The 24,174-nt window shown below is 35.2% G+C and overlaps 1 protein-coding gene across 1 annotated transcript; it reads right to left on the reverse strand.

Moving 5' to 3' along the window:
- Nucleotides 1–611: 611 nt before the first annotated feature.
- LOC100254528 (F-box protein PP2-B10) lies at nt 612–23,703 on the reverse strand. The gene is made up of 4 exons (XM_002282676.4): nt 23,624–23,703; nt 1,537–1,816; nt 1,251–1,369; nt 612–1,181 (listed from the first exon to the last, which is right to left on the reverse strand). Exons 1-4 carry the CDS (start codon nt 23,635–23,637, stop codon nt 776–778), a joined length of 819 nt encoding a protein of 272 aa, XP_002282712.2. The 5' UTR covers nt 23,638–23,703; the 3' UTR covers nt 612–775.
- Nucleotides 23,704–24,174: the final 471 nt, after the last annotated feature.

Here is a 24,174-nt window from a genome sequence, read left to right on the forward strand (position 1 = left end):
ACACATGATTAAGTACTTATTTGGATAGATTTCTTATTTTTTATTTTTCAAAATAAAAAATAGTAGTGACTTTTATGTAAAATATTATAACTCTTATATAAAAAGTATGAACTTAATTAGTAATAAAAAATTTTAATACCTTTTTCTTTGATCGTTTTTAAAAGTTATTTTTTTTTTAATGTAAGTTTTAAATAGTTCTTATATTTTAATGACAATTACAATAAAGGAGTAGGTGAAGGTAAGAATAGTTGTAAATAGCATTTATTTTACTTAATTGGGCTAAAAGAGTAGCAGTTTCAAAATTGCTATGAATGATCTATGAACAATTTATCACCCAAAGTATATAAATTAAGAAGTGATTTGAAAGGGGGTTTAATACTTGAAGCATATTGGTAGCACCAAACTTGATGCTTATCTTGGGTAGAGGTAATATCTGAGTCTCTAATAGATGCGCACCACCCTTTAATGATTGAATAATTCCGATTCATCTGAACATGAAGATGATAAAAGAATCGATCGAGTATCATTAAGACCCTAATTTTTTCCATTTAATTTGTTAGAAAACCTCTATATATTAATTGAAAATAAAAAGGGTTGAGAATCAACACACATAATAGAACATTAACCATAATTAAAATTAGAGAACTAAAATGCATAATCCCTCCTAATAGATAAACATTCGACATTCAACATTAGAAACTCCATTAAAAAAGAAAAAAGAAAAAAGGCTTTCTAGTCCATAGTCCATAGTCCATAGTTAATAGGACCAATTCATTCATGGGGTTGGGGTTGGGGTTGGTCTAAGCTCAACGCCTTCTAGAATGAGGCCAGACTTAGGAGTGCGGATGTGGAAATTTCTCATCTCCATCTCTAGCTCATCATCTTCATTTTTGTCATTAAAGAAGCTCCCCATCTCAAGCTCCAACCACCCGTCTTTTCTCATGTGGGGAACCTCCTCCTCATATTGTTGTTGCTGTTCTGAAGTGTGTACCCTCCTAAAATCTCCACCATATCCTCCTAGTCCTGCATTCCAACCCCATCTCACACACACCTCTTCTGGGGATGCCACCTTAAACAAAAGATAGCCAACATACGTGGTGCTCGGGCTCAACATCCTACTCTTCATCTTTCCCTTTATTTTCAGGCTACAGTCAATCATAAGCTTCGCTACTGCCGGCACTCTGCAACATATATACATATTTAACTCCATGCATTAGTATTAATAGCTCATAATTAATCAAAACACAAACCTGGAACTAGGCTGAGGCATCCATCTCCAGTAACTAGTAACATTTTCCAATGAAATTGAGAGCTCTCTTCCTCCGAGCATATAACATTTTTTTCCTGTTGCTTTGTCTAGCCAAAAGCTCTTCATAAATGAACCAACATTTATATTAGTATAATTAAACATTATCACAATATATATACTTATATCTCAAATATTGGAAAAAATATTGATAGGATAAAAAGAATAAATAAATGGGTTATACGCCAAATCATAAACCTGTAAGAAGAAAATTGAGTAAAGGAACCTACCTTAGTGTTGTCCTTCAAGAGAAAAGGCCCATTGCAGAAATGGAGATAGAGGTCTTTCTTTGAAGAAAAGACTAATGGAGACTCCAACTTTGATATGATTTCTTCAAAACCTGATGGCAAAAATGAGCCCCACACAACATCTGAATTGGCAGCTGACCGAAATTCCGATGAAAGCACTGCGGATCTGGCCGCATCCCGTGGTGAAGTCAGTGAAAGGATATGGGACATGCATTCCTCTGGCAGCTCTGTGATACACTTTACTCCCTCCATTTCACACTTACTAATTTTCAAAACCCAACAACCACAATCACTCACTTTCTATTCATCTCTCAAAATTTTATTTATATGTAATATAACTAAATAATCAAATACACAAAACTTCTTTTCTTACATTTTTTTTATACTATTTTTAGCCATTGGACTTTCTTCTTTTGCAATTTCTTGGTACATTTTTTTGTTTACTTTTTCATCATACACTTTCTAAAATTGGTCATTCTCACCATGGCTGCTTTTTTGGTAGGCACATAAGAAATTGCGACCATTGCAAACTTAAAAAACAAAATAATCAAGATCTTCTTATATTTCATTCAAGTATAAAGAAAAACATTGTGAAGAATTTTCCTTAATTGATTCTTAAAACAATATATTGGTGACTATTAGGCATAATTCATGAAAGTGACACACCTTTCATTTTCCTACATTTTCCTTTACAATGTTTAGAGCTAGTGAACAGACACTTAGGGTTTCTTCAATTTCTATGACTAGAAGATAGAAAATAAAATATTAAGGCATACGAAGAGGGCATGTTTAGCATCAACAAACTTAAAATGAAATAATACTTGAGCTTGAGTTGATTGCCTTCTCCAGATAGAGAGTGTGTATAATTTGCTCACAATCAGATTATTTCTCATGGTGGACAAACACTACTGAATGCACTAATGCATGAATCTGGATTCTCCACTTCAATTTGGTATAAGTTATCTCATCATATAATAAGTTGTGTATTACAATATTCCAAATAAAATGTCCAACTTCATTATTGATTCTAAACAACATATCATTCTGTCTCACTGCTCCATATGTAGTAGGACTCAAACCAGATTGTTAAAATTAATGCATTTTTCCTTTTTTCTTTTCTGACATGATTTTCCATGTGCACCACATGGAAAAGAGGAGAACTCATATATTACCTTGATTATGTGTGGTTTAACAAGTTTTTCTTGTTATTCCTTTCCTACAAAACAAAGGTCATTATTGCCTATATCTTTTCACCAAAGAGGATCTCAAGGGCCTATTGTATTGTTCTACTCCCTTTAATCAATATGACATTTTCCATGAAAGCCTGAGGGAGTTTGTGACTAGCTAACACTTACTTAGAAAAGAAAAATCCAATAAAATGGAAGTAAATATAAAGAAAGAAAGAATAATTGAACTTCAAAAATAAATCACACATTATTGTTGAGGAAGGGAACATCATCCCTCTGCCTTACATTCCAAGAAGGGATAGAAAAATGACCTCTACCTATATTGGTCATTTTCTATCGCTCAAGCACAAAAAGATTTACCTATATCATCAGCTAATTGAGCCTAAAACCCACAAACTTAAGAGCTTTATACCACTTATTTGGCAATAAGATGATTTAAGATACTTAATGTTTCTAATTTAGTCTATTCCAATTCAACATAGGGTAGTTAAAATTTTGATAGACACACTATGTGAGGAAGAGTGAGAGGAACTCTGTGGTGTAAAGCTTATGGTTCACGATATTAGGAATGGAAAAACATGAGAAATTCTAGAGCTCAAGATTTTTATCTATTTTCTTTTTCTTTGTAATTTTTCTATGATATAGTGGATTAATTCTCTCTTATTGGTCGATGTAAGATTGATTGGCTAGACCATATTAAAATCCTTTGTAACTTCATGTATGGATTTATTTATTTTAATCTTTATATCATTTCACTAAGACATGTCATTATAATTTTTGTTAATATAACAAGTTATCTAAAGGCTTTTCTAGAAACATGGAATTATATAGTTTTCTCTAGTACAATAAATGAGGACAAAGTTTTTGCTAGAACAATACTACTATTTGGTTAAGCTATGGAAAACGAGATCCCTGTGAATTTTTTTCCCATTCTAGCATTTGGTAATCTTAGAGATTACTTAAGAATCAATGGAAATTTAGATAACAATTCTTCAAATAGTATTTTCTAAAAGTAGATTTGTTTATAAATAAAGAAGGGAATAAAAATAGGTCACCCATTTTCTTTGATTTTCAATGAGAATAAGAAATCCAAGTTGTGAATGGATAAGAGATTTCTTGATGAAGGAAATTAAAATTTCAAAGGTATATGCAACCTAAACATGATAAGGTACCTTTTCCTCAATTAAGATATTTGTGAGTCAAAGACACCATTAGGTCTCTAAAGAATTTTCAAAATCTACATTCAAGTGTCGATATTTACATAATTCTATATTATACTGGATACACTTAATCTGCACCAATTTTGAGTCTTTCACCTAACTAAGGAGAAATCTATACGACTTTAGAAACTTCAGAACATTTCAACTGTCTCTAAGAAGCTATAGTTGGGGGATAAACAAATTTTGTTCTCTCTTAATTAGTTCAAGTCAATATCTAAAATCCTTAGCCCATTACAAATACATAATATTTAAATCATTCATGTACTTCCTTCCATCTAATTTGAGTACATTGTAATTGTGTTTTCTATGCAAGACCTCATAATTTGTTTTTGTAACTACTAGAAAGCATCAATAGACTTCCAACGTCTTAGGTTTTTCTTTAGTAGTCCTTTTCATTTCACTAAGTACTCCATTCCAAAAGATACCATATTCTTCATATGACTTAATTGGCTATGTTGCATTCTATCTTTATCATAATCACTGACTAATAAATAGGCACCATGTTAAATTTGAATTGACCTAAACTATCCTTGTTTTCATGATAGGCTTCAAGTCACTTGTATGTGACTCTCTTCCTCATGTAAATTGTCATAAGGGATTAGGAAGTTAATGATTGTTGAATATGAATGAGCTCTAGTTAGATGCTTTACTTTTTTTTTTAGGTTGTAGGATAATTGGGTCTTGTCCAAGACTTATGTGATGACCTACTTTTTGTGTAAATATTGTTTGCTTTAGGTTAAGAACAAAAAAATATCTACTTTAGAAGGAATGGGTAAAAATGGTATTAAAGCTAATCATCGACTTGATGAGAAGCTTGGGTGTTTAATTGATCTTTACAATCCCATAGGAAACAACAACAATAACACACCTACATAGTCAATTGATTTTATGGTCCCACATTGTCTAATGAAAGACATTGTTAACTATGTAGATATATTTAAAGCCATGCAACCTTGAATATAAAGTGACAATATATACACTTAAAAGAGTAGGTCAATAAAAGTGTTCTATCATAGTTGCTTGTTGATTGGATATAAGGGTTTGAGTAAGGATTTTACTGACCTTACAATCCTATGGGATAGGATAGGGATGCCATGCTTGCAAGAAGGAGAGATGATTGTGATATAACACATTGATTAGGAGTGAAGTTCCTAATACTTTATATTCTAGGCTTCTCTTAGTTAAGTAGACATATTTTAAATCCATGCAAGAATTAGGCTCACTATGGATAATATATACATAAGAGAGAACAATTTGTTACAAATGGTATTGAGGTAATTAGATCCAAAATATGTGTTCTGGTGGTAGATATATGATATGGATTATGCAATATAAAAGACTCAAAGAATTCAACTTGAACTGATGTTAAAACCCTAACTATCATGCTAAAAGTTATTTTAAGCTTAAGTCCATGGCAAAGAGATGAAAAATAAGTGAAATGAAAAGGAGTTTCACCTTCAACCAAAGTAGAGAAAGATGGATCAAACAGTTAACAAGATGAGATTTGGGAATTATAGAGAAAGATGAGAGCTAAGAAAAGCTAAAAAAGGGCAAGGCATGTGATTACTACTCAAAAAGTACTTTTTTATAGCTTGAAACTAACTGTTTTAAATACTTTTGAGTAGTAATCAATACTTTTTAACTCAATTGGCACATTAAGGAACCTAGCAAAGGTTACTAATTAATTTTTGGCAAATTTTGGTGTTTTTGGTAGCTCAAATCCATGGCAATGCAAGTTAAAACTTAAATACATGAAGAATCCAAGCTTTGGAGTACTTCATAGCCCTTTGCCAAGCCAATCAGAGATGCAAGGAAGAAAACCAGAGGAAGAAATCCAACAACCAGCATTTTTGCATGGCTGTGCGAAATTTCACACACCATGTGAAACCACTTGAGGCGGCCAAAGGATTTCGCACACCATGCCAAATTTAGCATGGTATGCGAAATCTTCTTGTGCACCAACTCCGTTAGATTTTTATCTTCAGATATTTTGTGTAATTTCCTAGTTTCTCTTTGTAACCAACCTAGATATTTTCTTATATATCTTTTAGGTAGCTGATATATAAGAGGGGAGACAGAGGGAGAAAATGGATGTGTATGTTTTTCATTGAACACTTGTAAAATTCTGGTAGTAAGAAATATACAGAGCTTTTGCTCTGCCTTTCCTTCTCATTTTGTTTTCACTTTTCTTTCTAGCCAAACAAGCTCTGAGGATGATTTCTCAGGGGATGAGTGGCTAGGTTTTACGTTTCTTGGAGTGATGGAAGTTAGGAGAAGGACCTAAATGCAAAGATGGGAGTTGTCCTTGCTTTAAATGAAAGTAGTTGTTAACCATTAATGGTCTTTATTTCAAGGTTTAGCTTTAAATCCCTTAAAAGCATTTTGAATGGCCAATACTTGGTAAGCTTTTCGGATTCTATGGATGCTTATTGCTAGATCCATGGATGTTTATTAGTTATCATTTACGAGCCATTGGAAAGTGGTTAAAGGTGAGGGTCTTTAGTGTTTGAAGCCATTAATGGGAAGCAACTATCATTTTCCATGAACCCTTTGGATCAAATCTTAATTGCTAAATATAAAATCGGTTCGGGAGATAACCATCCTTTATGTTATTGTCCCCAACACAAGGAGAAGATCCAGAATCTCCCTCTTTGCCTAAGGAACCCAATCCTAGTGACCTAAAGCTCCAAGAGACCTTTTCTTTGTAGTTAATTTCACTTATTGTTTTTGCTTAACTTAAAATCAATCTTTACAACCACAATTCCATTTTCTTTAAAAGCTAATTTTCATAAGAAAAAACACCATTTTATTTCTTTCATTTGTGTCAACTGAACGATGAAAACCCATCCCTGTGGACGATCCTGGAGCCACTATACTATGTTAGCTATACTACCCTAGTGTGAGGTGATTTAGGTTTTATAAATTTTGTTGATAACACCGGTCTGAGCCAAAATCAAATGCCTTGAATGCAATAGGGACAAATCAAATGGCGTCGTTGTCGGGGATGGTGCCAAAGTACAATGACATGACTTTTGGTGAATACTTGTGATCTTCATCACAAGTTTAGTGATTTTTATTTTTATTAATGCTTTTTCTTTGTCTATATTTAGCTTATCTTTTATTTAGTTTTTAGATAACCTTAACTTTTTCCTAGTATTGTATTTCTTTTTTTTTCTTTGTTTTTGTTTCAGTGATCTCTAGTTGTGCATGCCCTATTGGATAAAAGATATTGAGAGAAGACTTGTGAAGATTGAAACTCCTCAAGAAACTGAGTTAGAAGTGTGCTTAAACATCATGGATGTTCCACCTGAATATCAGAATAGCCAACATGGTCAAGAGGATAATTTCAGCGCATACTAATCCATGAGGGACCGCATGCATCCACCTCGTATGAGTGCACCTTCATGCATAATGCCTCTCACTGAGTAGCTGATAATCCGACCTCACATTGTGCCACTCCTACCTACTTTCCATGGGATGGAAAGTGAGAATCCCTACTCCCATATAAAGGAATTCGAGGAGGTTTGTAATACACTCCAAGAAGGAAGAGCTTCAATTGACTTCATGAGGCTCAAGCTATTTCTTTTCACTTTGAAGGATAAGGCCAAGATTTGGCATAATTCTCTAAGGCCAAGGAGTATTTGAACTTGGACTGATTTGCAAGCCGAGTTTCTCAAGAAGTTCTTCCCTACTCATAGGACCAATGGTTTGAAAAGGCAAATTTCGACTTTCTCGGTTAAGGAGAAAGAGAAATTCTATAGTGTTGGGAAAGGTACATGGAAGTTATTAATGCTTGTCCTCACCATGGCTTTGACACATGGCTCTTAGTGAGCTATTTTTACGATGGTATGTCTTTTTCAATGAAGTAACTCCAAGAAACTATGTGTGGAGGAGACTTCATGAGTAAGAATCCGGAGGAAGCCATGGACTTTTTGAATTATGTGGCTAAAGTTTCAAGAGGATGGGATGAACCAAACGCTAAAGAGGTGGGAAGAATGAAGTCTCAACCTAATGCTAAAGGCGGGATGTATGTTTTGAATGAAGACATTGACATGAAGGCAAAGGTTGAGCTATGGCAAAGAGATTAGAAGAGCTAGAAATGAAGAAGGTACAAGAAGTGCAAGCCATTTCTGAGACATCAGTGCAGGCTATGCCCTGTTCCATTTGTCAATCTTATGAGCACTTGGTGGAGGAGTGTCCTACAATTCCAACAGTAAGAGAGATGTTTGGTGATCAAGCCAATGTTATTGGTCAATTCAAACTCAATAACAATGCTTTATATGGCAACACTTACAATTCAAATTGGAGGAATCATCCAAATTTCTCTTGGAAACCAAAGCCACCTCAGTACATACAACTTGCTCAAGCACCTCAGCAAGCCTCAAATCTTGAACAAGCTATTGTGAACCTTAGCAAGGTTGTGTGAGACTTTATAGGAGATCAAAAGTCCATCAATGCTCAACTGAATCAGAGAATTGACAGTGTAGAGAGTACATTAAAGAAAAGAATGGATGGGATGCAAAATGATCTGTCTCAGAAGATAGACAATGTCCAATACACAATCTCAAGGCTTACCAACCTCAACACAATGCAAGGGAAATGAAAGTTTCCTTCTCAATCTCATCAAAATCCCAAGGGTATCCATGAAGTGGAGGCTCAAGAGGGAGAATCTTCAAATGTGAGGGAAATCAAAGCAATTATCACCTTGAGGAGTGGTAAAGAAGTTGATCAACCCACATCCAAGCCAAAGCATGATGAAGAGAGTGTAGTAGAAAAAGAAAAGAGTGAGAGAAAAGGGAAAAGTACAAAGAAAGATGATCATGAGTCTAGTATGAATGAAGAACCCGAGAGGATAGTGATCAAGGAAGATATGATGAAGAAACACATGCCTCCACCTTTCCCCCCAAGCTTTGCATTGCAAAAAGGGAACTAATAATGCATCAAAAAATTTTGAAGTATTGAGGCAAGTGAAGGTCAATATCCCTTTGCTAGACATGATCAAACAAGTGCCGACATATGCAAAAATTTTGAAGGACTTATGCATTATAAAGAGATGGTTGAATGTGAACAAGAAAGCCTTCTTGACTGAGCAAGTGAGTGCCATCATATAGTGCAAGTCTCCAGTGAAGTACAATGATTCAGGCTACTCTACCATCTCAGTGAGTATTGGAGGGACTTGTGTGGAGAAAGCTTTGTTGGACTTGGGAGCAAGTGTGAATTTACTACCCTATTCTATCTACAAGCAATTAGGACTTGGAGAGTTAAAGCCAACATCCATCACTCTATCTCTGGCAGATAGATCAATGAAGATTCCAAGAAGGATGATCGAAGATGTCTTGGTCCAAGTTCACAAATTCTACTATCCAGTGGATTTTGTTTTTCTTAATATGGATCTGGTTGTCAAATGAACTAATTATGCTCCTATCATACTTGGAAGACCATTCCTAGTAACATCAAATGCAATCATCAATTGTAGGAATGGAGTCATGTAACTCACGTTTGGCAACATGACATTAGAGTTCAACATCTTCCATTTCTACAAGAAGCATATCCATTCGGAAGAAGAAGAAGGTCCAGAGGAAGTGTGCATGATTGGCACTTTAGTGGAGGAGCATTGTGATCAGAGAATGCAAGAGGATTTGATTGAGAGTTTTGGGGATCTTGATGAAGGGATATCTGAACCCTCGGATTTGCTTGCTACCTTACTCCCATGGAAGAGGAGAGAAGAAATTCTACCCTTATTCAATGAGGAGGAGACGCAAAGACCTGTTAAGGAGGAGCCCTCAAAGCTTATTCTTAAGCCACTACCCACGGAGTTGAAGTATGCATACATGGAAGAAGACAAGCAGTACCCTGTTGTTATATCTTCAACTCTTACCATTCATCAAGAGGATTGTCTACTTGAAGTCCTTAGAAGATATAAGAAGGCAATAGGGTGGAAATTTTCTTATTTGAAAGGGATCAACCCGTTAGTCTGCACCCATCATATTTACATGGAGGATGAAGCTAAGGTAGTTCATCAACCTCAGAGAAGGTTGAATCCTCACATACAAGAGGTGGTGCGAGCTGAAGTGCTTAAGCTACTTCAGGCCGGTATTATTTACCCCATGTCAGATAGCCCATGGGTGAGTCCTACTCAAGTTGTGCCAAAGAAATCTGGGATCACGGTGGTGTAAAATGATAAGGGAGAATATGTCTCTACACACCTCACTACAGGATGGAGAGTGTGTATCGATTACAGGAGGTTGAATGTGGTGACAAGGAATGACCATTTCCCGTTGCCCTTTATTGATCAGGTTCTTGAGAGGGTCTTTGGGCATCCTTTTTATTGTTTATTGGATGGCTACTCTGGGTACTTTTAAATAGAAATTGATGTTAAAGACCAGGAGAAGACCACTTTCACATGCCCATTTGGAACCTATGCATATAGGAGAATGCCTTTCGGCTTATGCAATGCACTCGCAACTTTCCAAATATGCATGTTAAGCATTTTCAGTGATATGGTGGAGCATATTATGGATGTCTTTATGGATGATATCACCATATATGGGAGTACATTTGATGAATGCTTGGTCAACTTAGAAGCTGTTCTGAACCGATGCATTGAGAAAGACTTGGTGCTTAACTAGGAGAAGTGTCATTTCATGGTACACCAAGGGATTGTCCTTGGGCACATCATCTCCAAGGAAGACATTGAAGTTGACAAAGCAAATGTTGAACTCATTGTTAAGTTGCCATCCCCAACAAATGTCAAAGGAGTAAGGAAATTCCTTGGCCATGTCGGGATCTATAGGAGGTTTATCAAGGATTTCTCTAAGCTTGCAAGGCCTCTTTGTGAACTATTGGTGAAGGATGCTTAATTCATATGGGATGATAGATGCCAAAGGAGTTTTGAAGAATTGAAACTATTTCTGACAACCGCACCAATAGTGAGGGCTCCCAACTAGCAACTGCCCTTTGAGGTAATGTGTGATGCCAGTGACTTTGCTATATGAGCTATTCTTGGGCAGAAAGAAAATGGAAAACCCTATGTGATCTACTATGCGAGCAAAACATTGAATGAGGTGCAAAGAAACTACGCAACTACCGAGAAAAAATTGTTAGCTGTAGTTTTTGCCTTGGATAAGTTTCGTGCTTACTTGGTGGGGTCCTTCATTGTGGTTTTCACTGATCACTATGCTTTAAAGTGTATGTTAACTAAGCAAGATGCTAAAGCAAGGATGATTAGATGGATTCTCTTGCTTCAAGAGTTCAATCTCCAAATCAAAGACAAGAAAAGAGTGGAGAATGTAGTAACAGACCACCTTTCAAGGCTAGCTATCGCACATAATTCCCATGGCTTGCCCATTAATGACGATTTTCCAGAGGAGTCATTCATGTTGGTGGAAGTTGCCCCTTGGTACGCACACATTGCGAACTACCTAGTCATAGGAGAAATTCCAAAGTGAGTGGAAAACACAAGATAAGAAGCACTTATTTGCAAAAATTCATGCCTACTATCGATGCCAAAGGCTTGGGAAGTTGACACGCAGGAACATGATGCCTTTGAACCCCATTTTGATAGTTGATCTTTTTTAAGTTTGCCATTGACTTCATGGGACCATTCCCTATGTTTTTTTGCTACTCTTACATCTTGGTAGGAATAGATTATGTTTCTAAGTGGGTTGAGGCAGTCCCATGCAAACACAATGACCATAAAGTGGTTCTTAAGTTTCTCAAGGAGAACATCTTCTCAAGATTTGAGGTGCCCAAAAGCCATAATTAGTGATGGGGGTACTCATTTTTGCAACATGCCTTTTGAAACTCTCCGAGCCAAGTATGGGGTGAAGCATAAAGTAGCTACACCTTACCACCCTCAAACTAGTGGGCAAGTTAAGTTAGCAAATAGGGAAATTAAAAACATATTGATGAAGGTGGTGAACACAAATCGAAAAGATTGGTTAGTCAAGCTTCTTGATTCACTATGGGCATATAGAACAACTTATAAGACCAATCTTGGGATGTCTCCTTATCGCCTAGTCTATGGCAAAGCATGTCATCTCCCTGTGGAATTGGAATACAAAGCTTGATGGGCAATCAAGAAGCTCAACATGGATTTGAGCAAAGTCGGGTTGAAGAGGTTCTTAGACCTCAATGAGATGGAGGAATTGAGAAACGTTGCCTACATCAATTCAAAAATTGCAAAAGAGAAATTGAAGAGGTGGCATGATCAGTTGATTTCCCATAAGGATTTTCGAAAGGGACAAAGAGTCTTGCTCTATGACTCTAAGCTCCACATCTTTTCGGGCAAGTTGAAATCAAGGTGGATAGGTCCATTTACCATTCACCAAGTGCATTCAAATGGAATAGTGGAACTACTCAACTCCAACAACACCAAGAGCTTCAAAGTGAAGGCCACCGTCTCAAGCCTTTTGTGGAGTCTTTTTCTCATGACAAGGAGGAATTCATTCTTCTTAATCCACATCAAGCTTGACAAGACCAATCTTTTTTATGGACTTAGTCTTTCTAAAGACTAATCAAGTCCATATCTTTTTATGTTATTTCTGATTTAAGAGTTTTCCTGTATTATTACTTGTTTTATTTTTTATTTTTCATTTTAATTTTATTTTGGTTTGATTTAACTTAGTTTTTGATTATCAATTGTAGGAGGGATTTCAAATAGAGGAATAATCAAAACAATTCGCACATCCTGCGAAATTTTCGTAGGGCATGCGAAATCAATGACTCATTTCGCATAGGGTGAGAAAATTTCGCACACTGTGTGAAACCCTAAGGGGTCTGCGAAGTAATTTTGCACCTCCAAATCCATTTTGCACACTGTGCGAAACTCAAGAGGCATGTGCGAAAACGAAAGGTTGCCTACCATTTCTTTTTAAACGAAAGGTCCCTTCATCGAGACACACTACGAGGCAGAGAGCCTCCTCTACTCAGGTACCTAGCAATTCCGTATCTCAGGCCACGGAAGCCCCGCGCATTCCACCTTCCGAGAGTGGAGCGGCCACTGGTACTTCCTCACATGCTCTTCAGCGCTGATACGAGACGAGGAGACCACCTACTACCCCAATGGCGACTATTTTGTGCCCCGAGAGTTCAGTACAGCACCCTCCGACTAAGAGGGCCAGGACTTCAGGCCCAAGTGAGTCATCCAAAGCTTCTGAGCCTCCAGCAGATTCTGAGGTTCCTATTGACCTGTCACTAGAGTCGATTATCAAACGTCCGATGCTCACAGTACCGCCCATTGAGGGCAACTCAGATTGTAGAACGAGACCCTTCCACTCGGAGCTATATTTTGATCAGGAGGCCACGTGACAGCAACCTGAGCTCCGAGACTCTTACGACCTACTCCAGAGGTACCACCTTGAGCACCTCATGACTCCTCGTGAGTTCTTCTATCCCAGAGTAGCACTAGACTTTTACCAGTCTTTGACTACTCGTGGCGTCTCGAGTCCTACTACGATTCACTTCAGCATTGATGGATGCCATGATGTCCTCAAGGCCAGACATATTACAGAGGCTCTACAGATTCCGTTCGAGCCAGAGAATCCATCTACTTTCCGTCAGTGGTTCCCGATATCTCAAAGAGACATGGTCCGTATTTTATCTAGGGGGATCTCTACTTTTTGATCCTTCTACAGAATGAGCTTCCACTTGGGATGCTCCTCATAGACGTGGTGCTACGCTCCAACCTCTTTCCATTACAACATTCAGTATAAAGGAGATGAGCTATTTTGGACGCTTTATTTTGTATATCCGAGGGCTTCTACTTTGGCCCGCACCACTTGATCATGGCTTCCCTCATCCACTTTGAGGAGAAGGTCAATAGGAAAAAGCTCTAGAGGGCCGACACCATTCCACTACTATTTTCGAGGTTGTTGTGCTAGATCTTGGAGTATTTGGGCTTTTCTATAGAGCTTAGGCTCGAGCGTCGTCGCCTTTGTCAAAAGCGATTCACTCTGGACAAATGGAATTAGTTGGCATGCTATTCTGCACCGCCAGGAGTCTCTCCCATGGTAGCACCTCCAATGCCTCCATAGCCAGAGTAGAGCGAGCTCCAGGCAGAGACTACACCACCAGTGCCCACACCTGAGGCTACTTTTGCTGCCCCGCCTACCACTCCTATTGTTCCACCAATCGTGCCTACTACATCCAAGCCTTCCATCTCCATATCGGCTTCGGAGTTTCTCGCCCTAGTGCATACATTTCAGACACTCACCACCCATTATGCTCTTTTCCAGTAGATGGCTGAGATGCATACCCATCAGGACCAGCAAACTGCTATTCTTCGCCAAATTCAGCAACACCTGGGACTCTCGCCTCTGTCCCAACCTGACTTTCCCGCATCCTCAGCGCCTATAGCTCCAACTAAGGACACTACACCAGTAGAGGTCCGGATTCCACCACCTCAGGATGAGCCTCCCACAGTCACAGCTACACCTGAGGATGCATCATCTCCACCTGAGGCTCCCACTGCTTGATCATAGGACATCTCTTTATCTTATTGTATTTACATATTATATTACTGGAGATTTGTCCTTGTTTTGATACTTTATATTCTGGGATTGGATGTATTACATGATCATATCTCATATTGTACTTTCTCAAATTAATATAGAGACACCATGTTTTTATTTATACTTAGCATTTTTCTATTTTCTCTACTCATTACCCTTTTGTTTTTTGACTCATGTGGTTTCTTCTATACGACTCAGACTCCATTTCATTCAAGAGGTACCACTTCCTCCCTTTATTTTTAATTGCTCTTGACACATTGAGGACAATGTTGATCTCGGTTCGAGGGAGAGTTGAGGAAGGAAGTTTTGTTAATAATGCTAGGTTAATTTGTTAATTTAGTTACTTTTTGGCTTAATTTTAAAAGTTTTCACTCTACTTTCCATGGTTATTAAGGAAAAATTCTCAAAATGAAATGAGAGAAATTGAGTTATTGCCTTTTTACTTGAATTTTAGAGTGTGTATTATGCTTATTGAGTTTGATGAATTATTGAAACTCCTATTGAATTCAACATTTTTTCTTCCACTTTAATTTTACCACACATTGTTCACATTAGGTTCCAGTTATAAGATGAAAAACTCTCTCACCCCCTAAACATAAGAAAATTTCGACTTGGTATCTTTGACCTCGTTTTAATAGTGTTGGGACACCTTATAAAAGGCCAATGAGCCCTCAAAAAAAAAAACAAAACAAAAAGAAAGAACAAAGTGTTTCACTTGCCTTGAAACCAAAGCAAGGTCCAAGGGGTATACGGCGAAAGTCTTTAAAACCTGGTGCCCTAAGCCTTTATTGGTTGGGAGTCACCGACCTCAATGCTCATTACAAGGGTGAATAGGTGGAGTTTAACATATTGTAGGTGCTTGGGTATTGAATTTCAATCTCAAAATTCCGGGATGAAATATGAAGAGTTAGTGGTCGAAAGATCCTTAAAGCTTGATGCCCTAAACCTTGATTGGTTGGAAGTCATCGATGGATCTCCATTACATGGACACTTTAGGAAACAATACCTTTAGCATTACACTCCTACAATGAGAAAAAAATTGTGAAATAAAAGAGGTGCATTCTTAGCCTATTGGAGGTTGGTCAGTTTACTTAGATTTGATAAAGAACTAGGTTAGGGAGAGAGAATAGTTCGACATGCTATAATTTGAAACTAATAAGCTTAACACACTTAGATTTTTATGGAAGAGTAAGGATTGGACCTTTGGGAGTGGAAATTCTTTTGATGCTTAAATTTGCATAATGCCTACTCTTTATAAACTGTGATTAAGCAAGATATTTGATGACTCTTCTTGAAGGTTGGGTTTTGCCTTTTTGATATTCCATGAGAGAGTATAATCCGCATCATGCCACTTGAAAATTTTTTGGAGTGATTAGCATGATTTTGTAAATTATTTTACTGTCTATCCTTCTTTATCTCTCCTTCACTGTTAAGGGACTAGCAACATGTCGGTTGGGAGGAATGATTACTACTCAAAAAGTACTCTTTTGTATCTTGAAACTAACTATTTTAAATACTTTTGAGTGGTAGTTAATACCTTTGAACTCAATTGGCACATTAAGGAACCTAGCAAAGGTTACTAATCAGTTTTTGGTTTGGTAGCTCAAATCCATGGCAATGCAAGTTAAAGCTCAAATACATGAAGAATCCAAGATTTGGAGTACTTCATAGCCCTTTGCCAAGCCAATCAGAGATGCAAGGAAGAAAACCAGATGAAGAAATCCAACAACCAGCATTTTCGCATGGTTGTGCGAAATTTCGCACACCATGCCAAATCTCGCATGGTATGCGAAATCTTCCTATGCATCAACTCCGTTAGATTTTTATCTTAAGATATTTTGTTTAATTTCCTAGTTTCTATTTGTAACCAACCTAGATATTTTCTTATATATCTTTTAGGTAGATGATATATATGGAGGGAGACAGAGGGAGAAAATGGATGTGTATGTTTTTCATTGAACACTTGTAAAATTCTGGTAGTAAGAAATATACAGAGCTTTTGCTTTGCATTTCCTTCTCATTTTGTTTTCACTTTTCTTTCTAGCCAAACAACCTCTAAGAATGATTTCTTAGGGGATGAGTGGCTAAGTTTTACATTTTTTGGAGTGATGGAAGTTAGGTGAAGGACTTGAATGCAAAGGTGGGAGTTGTCCTTGCTTTAAATGAAAGTAGTTGTTAACCATTAATGGTCTTTATTTCAAGGTTTAGCTTTAAATCCCTTAAAAGCACTTTGAATGGCCAATACTTGGTAAGCTTTTCGGATTCTATGGATGCTTATTACTAGATCCATGGATGTCTATTAGTTATCATTTACGAGCCATTGGAAGGTGGTTAAAGGTGAGGGTCTTTAGTGTTTGAAGCCATTAATGGGAAGCAACTATCATTTTCCATGAACCCTTTGGATCAAGTCTTAATTGCTAAATATAAAACTGGTTCGGGAGATAACCATCCTTTATGTTATTGTCCCCAACACGAGGAGAAGATCCGGAATCTCCCCATTTGCCTAAGGAACCCGATCCTAGTAACATAAAGCTCCAAGAGACCTTTTCTTTGTAGTTAATTTCACTTATTTTTTTGCTTAACTTAAAATCAATATTTGCAACCACAATTCCATTTTCTTTAAAAGCTAATTTTCATAAGAAAAAACTTCATTTTATTTCTTTCATTTATGTCAACTGAACGATGAAAAACCATCCCTGTGGACGATCCTAGAGCCACTATACTATGTTAGCTATGCTACCCTAGTGTGAAGTGATTTAGGTTTTATAAATTTTGTTGATAACACCCGTCTGAGCCAGAATCAAATGGCTTGATTGCAATGGGGACGAATCAGCATGCAACGAAAGATGAGAGTGAAGGCTATGAAGATGGTTGGAGAGGATAAAATCATGTGAAAAATGAGTTGAATGGAAATCAAATTAATTAAGAAACAACATGATTGAAGTTAAAGAAAACCAACCCTGACTTTGCATTGAATGTTGGGTAGTCTCCCATGAGTTTTATGAGGCAAGCTACATATGATTTTGAAACTTAAACATTTGGCATTCAACACCTTCATGTTATTTATGAATCAAAGTTGAAATGAGGAAAATATAACCAACTGAAATGAAACTAAGTAGAAGGTACTACCCAATTCAAAATGGACACTCCCACTTCAAAAGTGGCTGAAATTTAAAAATTTTCCCATTACCAGTTTGAGAAGCATGACCTACCATTTCAAATCTATTTTAAAATCACTCTCAAATTTCAAAATAAAGATCTGCCAAGTCAAGATTGATCCTCTATCCATTTTGGAATGCCTTCCTTTTGGCTCAACTATCTTAAAATGGAACCTATGCACTTAGAAATCATAAAATTTTATTATTTTGGATATTGTCATATGATTTTTAGGTAATAATGACCAATAGAAGTGTGCTACATGTTAAGAATTGCATTTTACTACTTAAACTCAATGATTTTAAGGTTTTAAAGAGTTCTTTTGGAGGGTTTTTTTAGAAAGATTTTTTTAGAAGAAGATATTAAACACTTTTTGGTTTGTTTTCTTTTCTATGCAAGTAATTTAATCATTGGTTCTAGTTTCCTTTGATTCAAGAATGACATTTTCTACTTTTTCTACAGATTGTATAAATGAGAACATTTCCATGAGAGGCTAAGAAGCCATCTTAAGATCTAAAGCATGCATGAGGAACTAGGATTAAAGACTAAAAGAAACAATGGGTAAAATGAGATTAATAATGGAGTTAACAAAATACTCTTTACATTAGTTTGAATTAAGAAATGGTATGGTAGATTGTTATTGGATACTAAAGATTCTTGTCATACCTTGATCCTTAGTTATCATGGTTCTCTCTATTGGTACCTATTATATGTCAAATCCATAAGAGTAGTAAAGATTGAAAAGCTTAGACATTAAACCTCATTTAAATTTCATTTATAAAATGGGAATTAAAAATTAGAATAAAAAAAGGAAATTAGGTTTCAAATGCAACCCTAAGTTATGGAACTCAAATTGATCTTGATTGACCAAAGATTTTGAAAACCTTAAGATCAACCCAACTTGATTACCCTTGTTTTCTCTAAGTTCTATGCCTTAGATATATTGCCTAAATCTATGAACCTGCTATGAACAACTTATTAGCTTAGAAGGAACCCATGTCTTGTATCTTCATGCAACTCTTGATGCACTCAAGTTATCTACAATGTAAGTGATGCAAGGTTGAATGATCACTATAAAAATAATGCATAAATAGGAGCAAATGGAACCCCAAATCATAATATAAATATTAATTGCATGAGCTCTCATATATTTGTTACATGATGCATGAGCTATCAACCTTAGGAGAATATTAGGTTAATATTGAGGTCTTCAGTGGCTTTGACCTATGGGTGAGACCCTAAGGTATTCATATATTTGTTATAGATTAGGTCACTATTGTTTAAGGTTTGTGGCAACAAGTATTCTTAAGATAGACACCATGATATCTCATGGGTTTAAGATAGTGTGTCCTCTTAGGTGATTATAAAAACTTCAAATCATGAAATATGTGGTTGTAATAATTCCCCTAATGGAATTTAAACATGCTCTTAGTGAGCTCGAGGGTATTAGATGATCACATAATAGAAAGATTTGAGACTTAAGGATGACAGAGGTAATCTTGAGAAGATGATGACTTATACCTTGTTAGATTACAAATACTAGTTCATAGAGAGGTTTGCATGCAATGGTTAGTAGGTCATGAACCAATGAAATAAATTAAATTAGATTTATAATTTTCATAGGATATTAGAGTGTAGTTGACTCTCTATAATGGGATGTTAAGTCAACTTCAAAATTAGATTTTGAGAAAGCTAATATTTTTCCATGGGTCTTAATGGTTCCTACTCAAGGCCACATTCCTTGGTACCTTGAGAATAGCTCTCAAAAGGTAAATACCTTCTTTGTTTATTCATTCATGAATAGGTGAAAACTTGTAAAGAATAAATAAAGATACAATTTTATTAACTTAAGGAGTTTCACATAGACCTTTCTAGTACAATATGGATTGCAATCACTTATGGTGTGTTTGGTAACCCGAAACATCACTAAATACTTTAGAAGAGCCTTGTTTCCTCTTTTACTTTATAAACTATAAGGGCATGATGAATGTGACATACTTAGAGAATTTGTACACCACCAAGATAGTCAATCCATAAACATCCTACTTAGACAATAACGTGATTCCACAATCACATTCTTCTATGGTTCCTAAGATATATTTAGTGGCTTTATCAATCCTTATGATGTGGGCTTTGAGGGAGTTTAGAAGTGGCACAAAACTAACATGATTTTCACGTTCTTTATTACTAATAGATTCAAGAGTTTATTTTTAAGTATAGCTCTATTCTATTAGATAAAAATTTATTAGTCCTAGGTATGAACTCTTTTGCCTTATTTTTTACTTTGCTATATATACCTACAATAAACCTTCATTACATCCTATTTACAATAATGACCTTTAAACCTTTATCTTCCTGTATATTTTGGGACTATTGTTTAGAATTCTTAAGGCTTAGAGGAGGGATCTCAATTATATTCCCTTAAGAATTTTGAGGCTGCCATAATTGTAGCAAGATCTTGGAATTGTAACACTATAACTCTTTCTTGACCTAATTTTGTAGATTTTACATAAAGTTAAATAATATCTCCTCCTTAGTCATATTCAATAGCCCATGCATGAGAGTAGAGAATTCCTTTACATAATCTTTGATTGAACCTATATGCTTAAGTTGCGTCATGTTATTCTTTGCAAGCTATGACATATCCTCAAGGTAGAAACGTTATTGATTTCATTTTTGAAATCCTTCTACATGTTTGTAATTGTTGGTCGATCGGAGTGTTGGCCGCATCCATCAACTCTCCTTGTGTTCGTCATGGGCGCTTGGGTGAATGCACTATAAGGTTAGGGTATGCGCCTTTCCTACAAGCAATTGCTTTTAGGAGAGTTGGTAGCGTCTGAGGTCCTAAAAGTGGTATCAGATCCGAGGTCACGGATTCGAATCCCAAGGGTGTCGCTGGGAGGGGAGATTGTTGGCAGATCGAAGGGTTGGTCGCGTCCATCAACTCCCCTTGTGTTCGCCATGGGCGCTTGGGTGAATGCATTATAAGGTTAGGGTATGCACATTTCCTACAAGCAATTGATTTTAGGAGAGTTGGTAGCGCCTGAGGTCCTACAATAATGCATGTGTCTTTCTTCATATCTACATACCTTCAATGTTATTATAGAGTAATTATATCTATGTGGTAGATGATCATGTTCTATGTTTTTTCTAGCTCATTGGTTTAGCTATAGCCTTAGAGTATCACTCCATGTGGAACAAGTAATTGTCTACATACAAGCACCTAGGCGCCACTTGTGTAGCCATAGCTATCCTAGTTATGACTTATTTTTTGTTTTTTATTTTTTATATTTTTTTGGTAGGTGGTTATTTCTTAGAATATTTCCTTCATAAAGTCTCAAAGCTAGTTAACATCTTCATTATGTTGTCATGCCTATAAAGGTCCATTTTCTTGTCTTAGAAAGTCATGAACTTCTCTTACACCATAGATGAGTTAGTTTGGAAAGAAATCAATACATTGTCTTTGATCTTTTCCTCTCTATGACATGTATTGACATGCTTTTATTTTCTTCCTTTATCAAAAGATAACAGTGTAACCACAATCGACTCTATTTGTTGCAGCCTTTGGGAAATCCCTAAGTACTCATATTACACATAGAAAACTCTAAGATAAGATATTACCAAGTTAACCTATTGGTACCCAACAAAAGCTTATATAAGCCAAGAGAACACTGAGAGTTAGGTAAGAATGGAATATATAATTTTTACAAATGAAGCTATACAATGGCCAAAAGCTTATAAGTTTTGGAGCCTTATCAAATTAGGTCAGTACCTATAAATATACCTATGGAAAAATTTAGAAACTTCTTGTGTATATAAATAATTTTGGAGTATTGTGGATATTTCTAATCTACATTAATCAAGAGCTTTCCAGCCAAATTTGAAGAGAGTTATAGAACTTCAAGGAAATCTATACAACACTATAGGCTTCTAAAATATTATAATCCATATGGAAAAAATAGATACTCCATATTTTCTTGAGTAGTTTGAGTTAATATCTAAAACTTTTAACATGCTTGACATTGTGCTTGCTTAAAGCCCTTTTTTGCTAGATCTTGTCATGCATTTGAGTGCCAAAGCACAACTCTTACCTATGTTAAAGACAATGTTTTGCAAAAATCATTTCAAATTACATAGGGGATAGATTGAATGTGAATTAAAACCAACTCATGGAGTTCATACATACTTTAGCAAGAACAAGAATTTAACATTTTATTTTAAGGATCAAAATTTTATTTTATTTTTGCTTAAATAATCTCAATGAAAAATGTGTAAAACTAACAAGCTAAAATTATTTGGACCATAAGAGTATTCACTATGAAAGAGTTTAGGCATGATAAATTTATTAGAACTAATCCTGAGCTTTCTTAAAGGAAATGCATAAAATTATATGTAGTAAAATATAAATATACAAAATTCAAAAGCTACTTGTATCGATGGGTAGTGTGAAAAAGAAAAAAAAAATGAAAAAATGAAAACCCACTTTGGAAGTGAAAACATATAAGATTTTCCAAATTAATAGAAAACATAATATGGACAAATTATATGAACATATAAAGAAAACCAAAAGAAATACATAACTTGTAATGTTTTGGAAACCACATTCCTTATGATTTTCTACGGATGCTAGAATTGCTAGTCATATGTACATAACACTTATAAAATGTTTTCACTATTTATAGTCATGCAATCAAATATTTGATTAATACTTCAATGTGTGCTTTTTGTTAAGTACAAACTAAGTTAAATGCACGCAAAAGCCACTTTAAACAAAATTTTAAAAAAAAAAATCTTAATTTCAGATTTGATCTCATAATTAGATAATAAATAAATTGATTTACATTCCAATTTTATTGTTGTTGCTTTGGAAGGTTATTTTACCACACAAGCCAAATAACTTCTATTCTATCTAGAAAACAAAAGTTATAAATAAAAAGAAAATTGAGATTAACTCCTAAAACAAATTAATAGAATCTCCTAAAATCATTTATCATTTGGAAAGAGTTCTACTATGATAAATATGAGTTGTTAAAGCAATCAATGCTAATAAACTACACTATTATTTCTACAAGTATATATTCTTCTATTTAAGACATTTTGTTTAGAAATAACATAATACATATGGTTAAAAATATATATATTTCTCACAATACATATTCTTCTATTTAAGACATTTTGTTTAGAAATAACATAATATTCACTTGAAATTGACAGATTGTAGTAATAACAAAGGAGGGTTCATAAGAGAAATTGAGTCATTATGTTTGGTAAATGGATTAAATTGTATAAAAATACTAATTATATGGAGGTATGTGGATTGTCTGACTAACACAAGAACAAGTTACATTATCTAATCCATACAAAAGAAGAGCAATTCAAATTTTTGAATGGATTCGTAAAAAAAAAAAAAAAAAAAAAAGGACATGTGATAAGTTAGCTAAAAAGCTGCTTACACTTTTGATACTTTTACTTGTTTAGGAAGTCAAATTCAATTAATTTTTTACTTGTTCTAGGTTATTGGCCATCTAAAGAGGACTATTTTCTTTTTTCCTTTCTTAGTAGGATTACTAATACACTTGGATCAATCAAATTGAAAGTTTCCCTAATTCTTCAATTGATCCCAACATTAAAATGGTCTAAATTGACTTAAAAACCTTTCAAGGTCCTTCATATGGTGAAACCAACATTGTAAGGTTCTTTTAAACAAGATACAAAACTCAAAAACCTTTGATTTAATTTTAAACATAAAATAAAAAAGAGAAATCATTCAAAGTAAATATAAACCTAGATGTTCAATTTTGTAACTTTTTAAACTAGATCTATTGTCTTGTGGCCTTCAAACATGGTTTTACATAGATTAATCATTTTAATCCTTTAAAGGAGTTCTTTAATACAATCTATGATGTGTTTTTCTTTTTTAGATTTTAATTTACCAAATACTAGATTGCTAGCTATGTAATACAACACAAAGAGTGGTAGGAAATTGATATCTTACCTTAGATCTCCCATTGCAAAACAATTCCCCTCTTGAACCTTTTCCCTCTTCTTTCCTTTCTATAAATTCACCGACGCCGTTTTTCCTTTAGAATTAAAAGTTTAAGAAGACTTAGGAAGTCTAGGATCTAGGTTTACTTACGGCCTTGCAAAATTTCTAATATACCCTTGGTTGTTCATTTTTATTACTTTTAGGCCTTAATTTGATAATTTACTTTAATTTTATCTATATATATTAAAATTTCTTATATATTATATCATGTTTTCCTTTGTCCTAATAAAATATTAAATAAGCTTAATTTGATGTAATCTAGAATTAAATACAATTAGGTATTTAATTTTTATATTATTGATAATCATCAGAGTTATGTTAAGGATATTATAGAGGATCACATTTAATGCCTCGAAAAATATTTCATAGCACTAAGGAAACCAAAAATAAAATAAAGCTTTCTAAGTGTGCATTTGGATTATAGTATACCATACAAGCATGAGGAGAACTTAGGCTAAGTAAGGGTATGCCAAACATACCAATACCTAAAACCTTGAGGG

This window comes from Vitis vinifera, chromosome 5 (assembly GCF_030704535.1).
Source record: "Vitis vinifera cultivar Pinot Noir 40024 chromosome 5, ASM3070453v1".
In the NCBI taxonomy this organism is placed as follows: Eukaryota; Viridiplantae; Streptophyta; class Magnoliopsida; order Vitales; family Vitaceae; genus Vitis; species Vitis vinifera.

What these genes read in the sequence shown, in the direction of transcription:
- LOC100254528 (XM_002282676.4), bottom strand. An exon ending in TCTTGAAGGACAACACTAAG is followed by an intron (nt 1,370 to 1,536) that starts GTAGGTTCCTTT and finishes TCATTTATGAAG; the next exon opens with AGCTTTTGGCTAGACAAAGC. An exon ending in ATGCCTCAGCCTAGTTCCAG is followed by an intron (nt 1,182 to 1,250) that starts GTTTGTGTTTTG and finishes TATATGTTGCAG; the next exon opens with AGTGCCGGCAGTAGCGAAGC.